This window comes from Bidens hawaiensis, unplaced genomic scaffold (genome assembly GCF_021521415.1).
Source record: "Bidens hawaiensis isolate Kalapana, Puna unplaced genomic scaffold, B.hawaiensis_p1.1 tig00028714_1, whole genome shotgun sequence".
In the NCBI taxonomy this organism is placed as follows: domain Eukaryota; kingdom Viridiplantae; phylum Streptophyta; class Magnoliopsida; order Asterales; family Asteraceae; genus Bidens; species Bidens hawaiensis.
Window position 1 is genome coordinate 246,821 of NW_027494697.1, and position 11,672 is coordinate 258,492.

General features: G+C 35.9%; 1 protein-coding gene and 1 pseudogene across 2 annotated transcripts; one reads left to right on the forward strand and one right to left on the reverse strand.

Annotated features, from left to right (window-relative positions):
* Positions 1-3,582: 3,582 nt before the first annotated feature.
* Positions 3,583-5,810, forward strand: LOC143577502 (small ribosomal subunit protein bS21c-like). Its single transcript, XM_077061318.1, has 2 exons — positions 3,583-4,028; positions 5,522-5,810. The coding sequence occupies exons 1-2, from the start codon at positions 3,610-3,612 to the stop codon at positions 5,628-5,630; spliced, it is 528 nt and encodes a 175-aa protein (XP_076917433.1). The 5' UTR covers positions 3,583-3,609; the 3' UTR covers positions 5,631-5,810.
* A 300-nt stretch (positions 5,811-6,110) lies between these two features.
* LOC143577503 (uncharacterized) lies at positions 6,111-10,078 on the reverse strand (annotated as a pseudogene). Its single transcript, XR_013143122.1, has 14 exons — positions 9,809-10,078; positions 9,254-9,368; positions 8,595-8,706; positions 8,395-8,507; positions 8,245-8,299; positions 8,059-8,137; positions 7,801-7,884; positions 7,537-7,650; positions 7,349-7,466; positions 7,135-7,252; positions 6,907-7,037; positions 6,652-6,805; positions 6,485-6,564; positions 6,111-6,370 (listed from the first exon to the last, which is right to left on the reverse strand). The product of XR_013143122.1 is annotated as an uncharacterized LOC143577503 (transcript).
* Positions 10,079-11,672: the final 1,594 nt, after the last annotated feature.

An 11,672-nucleotide genomic window follows, 5' to 3' on the forward strand; every position in this document is an offset into this window, starting at 1 on the left:
CTCGTGGGAAACATCTCTCCAACCCCCAGGTTACCAGTAATCTGCCCGGGGTCCGGTTAGTGTTTCTTCACGGTATTTAACTTTGCATCCTCGTAATCTTCAAGATTAATGTAGATAGTCACCTCCTCATAAATTGGATAAATCTCGGACTTTCAAAAAGTGATTATGGCACGGTTACAAATGTTGGAGATGACAGAATTCGTGTCTTTGTTTTACAATGCTTGGCTTGAACTCAAAATATACAATGTTTTGAGCAATTAGGAGAATCATTCAGCATGTTTTAAACCAAATATACTTTGATGCTGACCGATCCAGATGTCAGGGACGGATCCACCTTACAAATGGGTGGTTCCTAGGAACCACCCGTGTTTCGAAATAATAGTGTATTGATATATAGAAAACAACTGAGTAAACCACCTTATAAATTAGAAGAGAACCAACTTGAGTAAAGCATAAGCTGCTGGTATAATGGATAACTATTTGAGTTGTTTAACTGAAGGTCACATGGTCTAATCCATTTTACGCTACTTTTTAAAAAAATTCTTATGCGGTGTTTTAGGGTTCCTAAACAAAAAATTTTAAACAAATATACAATTACAAACGTCGCTTTATTTAGGTTCATTTGTTAATTGTTAAGTTATTTATTTAATTTTATATTATAATTAGCAAATTAAACAAGTGGTAAAGCATTATTATGTAATGAACCGACCCGATCCGAAATTTTTATATTCGATTACATGAAATTGAAGCTTTTAAAACTAGTGTATCACCTGAAAAAATTCTTGAATCCGTCACTATCAGATATAGCTTCTTTGTAGAATCATTAAAAAATTGTCAATCAGCCCTGGTTAAAGTTTATATGGTTAAAAGAAATAAAAGCGGTCATATTTTTAATGTTATTGTATTTAGATTTTTGTCTGGACTCTAAAAGTTGGCAAAATGTTATGTTTATATTGAATACTTCATATAAACAAAAGGAGCCATGTATAATGTATTTGTCCACATCCCTCCAAAATGAATCGTTTTATAATTTAATAATTTATCTGATAAGATTGATCGTTAACTAATATCTATCAACATTAAAAATGTTTCTGTCTCTAATTAAAATATAGCCAATCAAGTTTATTTTTCATAAACAAATACAAAACACATAAATCAGGGCACTTGGAGTATGCTTCGACCTATGTAAGGAACATGTGTAAAATATTTTATAACCATTATTTATTTGTTTGTTATAACTTGTTTTTTAACTTATAGATCTTTCATGATCCGGTTCAACATCATCTTTATGTAAGTTAAAAAGTACTTTCACATCTTGTATTTAGGAATTTTATCATCTTTTCATCACTTGTAACTTTTTTTTAATCTTCTATAATCACTCATGCTATCTTCAAATATATAGTTCTTTTGGTTGCAGTAACTGTTAACTGTGAAGTCTAATAGTTGTCACTACCCACTTGTCAAGGCTTGATCATTGCTATATCAGCGGGAGTTCGAGGACGAAATGCCTCATCATATGCAGTATAGACGTTTAGCTTCTTTTTAGGTCGATTATGCAATTTTAGAGAACTTTTAGCTTGTTTTTCTGATTCCATTGAAGTATGAAGGCTTTAACTAATAGATCTAAGTACATATGAATTCAGTGATTTAACAACAAACTTTGATCCATATCACTAGTATTAAAATGACGTTTTCAGGTTTGTGTTAAAATTAATCATTTCAAGCTCACGTATTTTGCTATTACTTTGTTTTGAGTTGAGGTGCACAAAATATCCAGTTCTAGACCTAACCCGGAACTAGTTTCTACTCGTGCCCGACACGCGAGTACGACGTGGTATGGGTTTCTCCCCGGACCCGCCATAACGGTTCCACTTTTACCTGTTCAAAATCCGACCCGACCTGAAACCCGAAAAAAACATGGTCAAATACCCGACTATACCCGGAACCGGTCCTACCTGACCCAGTTTTGACTTTTTGTTGACCATATTCGAAATCGGTTCCTACTCGGTTTGTGCACCTATAGTTTTGAGAATGTTTATACACAGTGGCGTAGCAAGAAAAATTTTCCTACAGGTTCGGAAAATTTCGAGGGACGGGCGACCGATTGTTTATCACTTAGATTTGGGTTTTCTACGGGTTCAATGTTGAAATTTCTACAGGTGCAATATCAAAATACACTAATATATAACACTAAAACAAAAATTTATATGGGGTTCGGCCGAACTCATTCCCCTAGAGCTGCTCACGCCCTTATTTATACACATTTTTGGTACATTCATGATGATTCATCTTGTACGCATTAAATGGGCTGACTCTATGATAAGTCCAAATCTAACACCGAACACGGGCCACTTTGTTCCAGCCCATAATAAAACAAATGAAACCCGAGTCAACTCAATTTGGATCTAACAGAGTAAACTCAGTTTTATCCATCCATTTGGATAATTGTGTTGTCATCCTGATCTTCATATTTTGAGTTCTTTGTTCTAACATCAAATATTTTAAAATCACATATTTTGCTATTAGTCTGTTTTGAGTAGAGGTGCACATTCCGGTTAACCGATAACCGGTTAATTGTTTAGAGGGAAATAACTGGTTAGACCGGTAGGTCAGGTACTAACCGGTTTTAAAACAAGAAACCCCTACCCGTTTTAACTGGTTTCAGGTATAACCGAACCGGCTAACCAGTGAATAACCGGAAAAAAACCGTTTTTTTATAAAATAAAATAAAAAAATCGGTCCGGTTTTGGAAATCAATAAAATAAACCCGTTTCTAACCGACGGTTAGAACCAGGTATAAACCGGCTAGTGATGGATTGGTTACTAACCGGTTAGGTTTCTAGTTAGAAATCAATTAGGCTGTGCACCTCTAGTTTTGACTTTTGAGGTTGTTTATCCACATTTTGGGCCACATTAAACGAGCTAAATCTACATGATAAGTCCAAATCTAATAATGAAAAAGGCCCACTTAGTTCCAGCCCATAAGAGAGTGAACTGAAGTACTGAGTCTAGACTCTAGAGGTACACAAAACAAAACCCGAACCCGAAACCGGACAAAAAAAAAGTCCGGAACCGGGTTTTTTTTATCCGAGTTTTTAATACCTGAATATGACTCTAGCTGTAGGGTATGGATAATGTATGCATTTTAGTACCAAAACCTGTACCCGAATGAGACCCAATTTGTACCCGGTAATACCCGAAACTGGTCCATGCCTGGAACCGGGTTTTTTTAATACCCGAAACCGGGTTTTTCAAATACTCGATCTGTACTCGAAAAATACCTGAAAAATACCCAAAAAAAATACCACTGAAAAGGACAACCCCTAAAAAAAATATAATTTATACATGAAAAGTATCCGGAAAAAAAATCTGAAAATAAGGTATTCAAATACATGGTTTTAGAATACCCGGTTATATACCTAACCTGAATCCGATGCATACGATATGATATTTATAGACAATATCCGGACCTGAACCCGACTCAAGTATTCCTAATACCCGATTATACACGTAAAAAACCGGGTATTTGAAAAACCCGATTCATGCCCCTAATCTTGATATAAAAAGAGCTAGCGGGACACATTCATCTAAAACCTCTATTGTTCTCCAATGGCTTCCTCAGCTTTAGCCAATTTCTTATCCATATTCACACCATTCAAGCCACCACCACCACCACCGTCAAAACTCCCACCGTCACACCTCTCAGTCTCCACGGACTCATCATCTTCAAAACACAAAGACGCCTTCACTCCAATCACCACATCATCTTCCAATTCATGTTCTAATGATTTGATGTCCGTGGTGTGTCCTTCGCTTGCGTACGCCAACACTTTGTACTTCAGATCGGCTTATAACGTGCAGGTGATTGTGGAGGATAATGAGCCAGAGGAGAAGCTGTTGGGAAGGTTCAGGAGAGAGGTTATGAAGGCTGGAGTCATCCAGGAGTGTAAGCGGAGAAGGTATTTTGAGAATAAACAGGAAGAGAAGAAGCGGAAGCACCGAGAGGCTGCCAAGCGTAATCGGCGCAGGTAATTCGGTTGTAGCGCTCTAATTTTGTGTAATTTGATTTAGGTTTGATTAGATGTTAGTGTAATGGTAGCTACTAATTAGTTGAAGTAGATGACACAGGTCGTAAAAGTCGCTAGGCGGACCCTAGGCAGCTGACTGGGGAGTTGGGTGTACTCGGAGTTGAGTACTTTTTTGGATATTATATATATGTCAAATATTATTAGTTTACAAATATTTATAGCAAAATACGTGAATATCAATATAAATAAGAGAAATAAATTTTTAATTAATAAGTTATTCTAAAATTTGCTGATCGTTAATTAAATAATATGATATTTGTTTTCTAATATTATAAAAATACGAATTACATTTTATTTTTTAAGTCAAAATCGGCTCAAACTCACCGACTAGATACGATTCTGGCTGAGGTTGACTACATTTTATCGATTCTTAGGAACTAGGCGGAGTTAAAGAAACTCCCCTCGACGACATACCTTGTAGCGAGTACTCGGGGAGCACTCGTCCTTGTAAACCTACTTTTACAACATTCATGACAGTATGCACTATGCAGCAAGCCTGTTTGATTAGGGAAAATTATAGGTATGTAAGCAAACCGAACATACAGTGAATAGATTGTTAGACTGGAAGTTTTTTTATGTTTGTTATTTAGTTAAGCGAACAAACATGAACATATGTCCAGTTCATTTGTTTATGTTCATAAATGCTCGTTTACGGTTGTTTTTAAAAATTTGTCTCTGTTCGCTTGTTTACGTTTGCGTGTCTTTGTTAACATACGTTTGTTAATATTTTTATTTAAACTTTTTTGACCTATTACAGTTTAGTCTATATTTAATAACCTTTTAAGGCCCAACACAATGTTCTTCACATTGCTTATAACTAGTTTTAGCTAAGTTATGTTTGTTTATCTATGTTTAGTTGTGTATGTTCAGTTACGCTTGTGAATCGTTCGTTTATACTGTTAACGAACGTACATAAACGGACACGAACATGTTCATTTTCTTAACGAACAGACACGAACTAGAAAACCATGTTTGTTTAATTGTTCGTGTTCAATTGCTTGTTTAGTTAAAAGTTAAATGAACAAACAAGGACATGCTTTGTTCGTGTTTGTTCGGTTCGTGTATAAGCATCAAATTGTATCTGGAATAGTTAGATTGAATTCATAGGTTTAATTTGTTCAACTGTAAACATCAAATTGTAGAGTAACGTGGGACATGTAACAAGCCGATCTGCTGATAATTTAGAAACTCGTATATGTGTTAATACATTGATTTCAAAACAGGAAGAGCTTTAATTTAAGTATCAAATGGTTTATATTTTAATAAAAAAAAACAGACAGATATGAATAGATGGTTGATTGTTAACTTGTTACACTGTGCTACAATGTTCTTTATACTATACATAATACAGCTGCTGTAACGATTATATATTTTTTGTTATCTGTTGGGAAACATGAAGTCTAATGAAAGTTGGGTTATAATGGGAATTACAGGCGTGGCCCGTTCAGGAACCCTAATGAGGACAAGACTGACACTGTGAACAAGAAGAGGGACGACGATAATGATAACTGGGAAATGCCTGAAGACAGCCCTCTAAACTGAGTCACGGTTTTGCCTGAAAGAACGCTTTTGATTCCTGGAAACCCTCCCTTGTGTTATGATGTATGGCATATATATGTTGTTTAGAAATTAATACTTGTCGTTATGATGTATTGTTTAAACTAGTGTATCACCCATTCACCCCTGTTTATGAGAAAATACTTAACATATGGTCTTTTGTTATTTGGTACACGAAACTGGTCATATTGGGTAGTAGTAGATAGTATGTTGCCCATCGCATTTAAGGTATTTGTTATAATGGCACTTGATTTTAGAAAGCATGAATGGAACGCTTGGCGATCGACCAAATGGCTCTGGCCATGTAAACATAAGTCAAAATTTGTCAATACATGACATGAAGGTGGCTAATAGGTATAAATGACCAAAAACATGATTAAGAGGTTATAAATGGTTTACTTGATAAATGATATAGCTTAATGTAAATGTGATGAGACACAAGTTACTAATGGTTGTACATTTTTGCCTTTTAAACTAAGATTGTAAGCTAGATTCAAATTATCACACCTGACAAGTGACATGATACTAAGTTATAAGGAATGTCTAACTAGATACTTATTACTATTATACTTAAGATTACACTGTTTAGCTAGTGGTACACAAAAAAGCTTATATCTTATGATTGTACTTGAGAGAGTTTATTCTTCTTCATCTTCTTCTTCCCGGATTTCTTTTTCTTGACACTTGCTCCAGGTCCTCGCTTAAATACAGCCAAAATTTCAATGCTGCATTGTACATTTCAAGTATGTAAAAATTATAATACTTCAACCAGATTCTTCAAATTTAATCAGCAAATTGTAAAAGTCAAATGGTAGATCACATAGCACAAATAGATGTACCTCTGGGTACCAGGGAAGAAATTGAAACCGTGGGCTTTACTCAAATGCCAGGCCTTACTTGACAATAAAGCCATGCAGTTCTGTAAACCAATAGAAGCATGTAGTTTTCTAATGATATCTGACACTAATTATTATTAAAAGAAATAAATAATGAGCACAAGAAGTACCTCTTTGAAACTGTCCCATCCACAGCTTATATATATAAGTGATTGAGGTAACGATCGATTTTCTTCTTGTGTGGTTCTGCTAGGAATCTGAACTGAATCTTCTCTTGCTCGTAAAATCCAAGGTCTTTTTTCATCTTTCGCCTTGAAGGTTGGGCTATATATTGAACAAAATTGAAACCACATAACGACATCAGATTCTTCACTTCTTATCATAACTTTGACTGAAAAGTCAACTGAATTTAAAACTTTTTCTACCTTTCAAGTGTCATGGCTTTGCGTTCTGCTGATTTAATGTCCCGTAAAGCACCAATCAAAGACGGGTCAAGCCCCTTTCTAGGAGGGTCAACCACAAGAATATCTGACCCCACAAGCCAAGAAAGTGGTTCCTGAGAGGTGTATGTAAATCACAATGTTACCTCTATAAAACTTTATAATAAACTAAACAAATTATAATAATGCAAAATTGAAAATGTTAGTACTAACTATTGAAGTGTCAGCATGATGCCAGCTAATGCTGCTGTCAAGGGAGCTTGGTAACCGGTAAATTGTCTTCTCAAAAGCAAGCTTAGATTCTTTATTAATCTCAACACATCTAACTGATCTGGAAATATCAACAATTTAAAAAAGTATGCTTAGTTAATGAAATGAGGTTATAGACACTTAAAATTAATCAGAACAGCATATAAACATTTCTTTCCTGCATTTTCTTGTGGAAGCCAGTGATAATCCAATGACTCCAGCTCCAGCATATAGGTCAGTAACCGATGAACCAATAGGGACATATTTATGTAGTTTTGAAGCAATGAATCAAAGGCCTAAAGTACAACAAGTAACATTACACAATGAATGAACAGACAACAAATTTGTCGTGGATAAGGTTTTTACCCTTGTATTTGCTTGGCCGAAGCTTGATGGAGGCAAATAAACATCAATTCCTCCAACGTGCTCCCAGAAATCTTGTTCTCCTAATACATGTCTCCATCTATTTCCAAAAATTACCTGCATCACCAATAAAATAGTAAGCTTAATTACTTGATCCTCAAGTTAAGCATAAAATTTTTATGACATTGAATCAAAGCTTAAATCAATAAACTAGAGGTTGCAAATTAGGCCTTTAGAATGATTAAAAGATTCCCGTAGGTCACTTACATTGTTAGTGGATGTTTGAAAGTTTGCCCAAACAGAATGAATTAAATGAACTTTACTGTTTGGCCCTCCATTTCTCCACAAGAACTACAAAGCAAACCACAAAAAGGAAAAAAAAATACGCATTTATCAAAGTTAGTACACAAAGCAGGGTCAAGTTTATATTAATTTTTAGTTCAAAAGAAAGAAAAGCATTAAATTTCCATTTAGACTTTTAAGTTGACATCACACTATCTTAAGAGAGAAACTCAAAACCCTTACCGTAGCTAAGTTGTTTAACTTTTCTGAACTAGCCGATGTCTCACTCGTGAGTTCCAAACTAAAGAAACTTGTACTCTACCTGTTTATTGAAAAATGCACATTGCAAAATTATGATCTAAGGTAGTTTTAAATAGTCCAACATAAGCTCACATATAGAATAAAATACCAACTGGAGTAATAACTAACCATTTCTATATCTTTCAGAAGCAGGGAGAGAGGTGTTGTATGTAGTGACAGCCATCTACATATAACCATTAAATTAGCATATATACATACCACTAACTCCCAAGTCCCAACTAGTAGTTAAGTTCCATTAAGATTGAAAACATGCTGTACCTGAACATATCTCAAATAACCAGTCCGTTCATCTTCATCATAAGGTTCAATGTTCAGAATCTTTATACCTTTTCTGAGAAGCTCCACTGCAGCATTTATGCTTGGATGATGAGCTGCACAAACAGAAAGTCAGAAGCCTCACAACTAGCTCATACATAATCAAATGGTAAACTGATAAGTTTGGATGTACAGATTCAGACCTTTGCAATCTGGTATATCAACCACAGTGTGTGTGCCCTCTTCATAAAGCCCAATCAGAGGATCAGTTGATGACCCGCGTACTGCAAGTTTCGCACGGCATCTCCATCCCCACTGCAATTTAACACAAGTTAGCTTCTACATAAAATTTATTTACAGTATACTCTCTCTTAACAGAAAAATTACTAATCCAAGTCCTTCTCTAGAAAGAAAACAAATTGCTAGTTTGAAATTTGAACTTTTTAAACTTTTTTAATTCTTCCGTTTAGACATAGATCTAAAGAGTATTTATGTAACATCCGGCTGCTCATGCCACCAATATGCGCATCCAAGAATTCACGGATTTCTTTTTGGTTGCCCCGGTGGAGGGCAGAGACTTCCCAGGAGGCCACCCATCCTGCTCCCACCAAAAACGCGTTGGTGATTTAAGAGGCAAGGCATTCCGTATGAACCGAGAATCTCTCATGTCTACGGCTAATGTAGGAGTCGCCTAGGGTGTTATAATTGGCTACGCAAATCTTTGTTGTATCATTACAATTTAAAAGCAATAAATATAATATATGCTTTGAAATTGCCACTCTATATGAATTCCACATATTCAAACACTATCCAGTTCAAAATATCTTAGTAACTCATTTGAATAGTTTGTGATAAGATGTACCAGCCTACAAGTATCGAAAGTGAAATCGGAGACACCGAGCTTCTTAAAGAAGGTAGTAGCCTCATGTAACACAACCGGACGGTGGAGATTATCCTCGTGAGTACATCCCGAACACCTGCAAAGTTAAATTAACCACAATTCACTATGTATAAAACTATAAATGTATCATCATCATCATCATCATCATCATCGTACTCAGTATATCCCACCAATAGCAATGCTATGGTAGGGTCTGAGGAGGGTAAGATGTAGACAGCCTTACCTCTATCCCATAGGGATAGAGAGGCTGCTTCCGGTGAGACCCCCGGCTCGATAGTAGTTTTGCATCAAGCCTTGGACATAAGGCACATAGCACTCAATCATCGGGACACCGGCTGATTGGTGCATGTGCCCTTGTCTTTCGGCTATCAACGCCACCACATGATGCCTGATTAACCTTCTGCCACGTTTAACGTTATTTTCATGAGATTAGTAAAATAACGTCAAAACTATAAATGTATGATATGCATAAACAATATTAAACTGAATTTGAAAACTAATAGTTGACTTAATTACGAGTCAAAGTGAGGACAATTAAGTGAACATCCCGAGGAGGATGAGACAGGAGAAGGTTTAGGGTTTGTAAGCAACGAATTTGACGGTAACGGTTGAGATAATGACGGTTGTGGTAATGTTTGGAGAGAAGAACAGCAGGTGGTTGAGCGGTGGGTTAAGGAGGTGATAGAAATTAACGGCGGAGCAGAGAGAAAGAAGACGGACATTTTTGGCCGGAATATACCTTCCGGTTACGCGGGAATGAGTGGATAAATGTACCACTGCAACACACTGTTACGCCCGTTGAGCAAAAATGTTTATTTCGTTTATAAAGTTCGTATAAGGCTATACGGGCTGTATAGGACTTAAGCTGTTAAACACTTATTCAGCTCGTATAGGGCTATACATGTCGTATAGGCTGAAAAACTGGTTTTCTATGTCCCTCATATGCGGCATATGCAACGAGTATAGCCCTGTATAAGCCGTATAGACTTATACAGTCACCATAAGAGTGGTGTATGAAGATCACATTTTTTTAAGTTTTATAAATGGTTTAGTTAACTAACTTAAAATGGAAAGGTTCTTAAACGTTTGTATTGCAATGATTTATTGTAAATGAGGTTAAAAATGATACAGGAACAAGTATTCGACTATTAGAACGGAAAGTTGGATTTCATGCTGGGCTGGATAGTAAGGAGTTAAGGACTGAACGTGAGCTTGTTAACATGTAACGAATGAGCATTTTATAGTACTAAAAGTGAATTACTTATCAATGGGAGGGTCGAAATGAAAACTAGTGAGAAAAGATATTATAATATCTTGTTTTGGATCGAATAACTCAACACAACATTCTCTTACATCAAAATTTTAAATCGTTATTAAAACGCTCCCTTGTTCTTGGAGCATTTGTTACAACTCTTGACATCACCATTTAGGTATTGTTAAATTAGATCAGCTCAGTGTTGAGTTTTATTTCTCTTTTTATAATTTTGCAATCTTGTCTTTGTTTGTAGATGAGTATCGTTGTTTCAAGTGAGTGTTATGTAAATTGTTTCATCAAACCTTTCTAATGGCTACATTTGAATAATGGTCTAAGACCACCCGCAGTGGCAAAGTTGTGGAGGCGTTATGTGCTAAAACGCCGGGGGCACACCGCCCCCCGGCATTATAGTTTTTTTTTTGTGCGTTTTGTACATAACGCAGGTTATAGGCTAAAAAATAATAATTAAATAATGGAGTTTGAGGCATTATGAGGTATTATGGAGGCTTTATGACTACACTCTATTTTTATATAAAACCATAACTCTAATTAGACGCCACGTGTCGCATAATGCTTGGATGTGAGACTTTATGACTACTCATGGTCTAATGCATCTTTCTTGTAGATAGAATTCATCTAACAATCTGTTTTTTTTATCTAAAAATATTGGTCGATCTTTACGAGAGTTGTTTGACTATTCAAGGTATTTACAAAAGCGAAAGAAAGGAAATATTTTGACCGACACACATTTATTAGAAGTTTGTGAGAGAGAAATGCTCATGACAAGAGCGTATTATACACGCAGACAAACGAACTTTCTTAAAGTTAAATTTAATTATATTTATATAGGACTGATAAGTCTATAACGTTGAAATTTTGCAATTAGTTAATATGGTTAGTTCGAGTTATTTTTTAAAATTTTGCCATTTAATCAAAACCCCATCAAGGGGTGAAATAGAACATGAAACATTAAGCTTCTAAGCAGTGGGAGGAGCCCGGGGCTCTGACCGCGTGCTTGTTGAAGAATGAGCCGGCGACTCATAGGCAGTGGCTTGGTTAAGGGAACCCACCGGAGGTCCGGAGCCGCAGCAAAAACGAGTCTTCATAGGGCATTTGCCACTATTT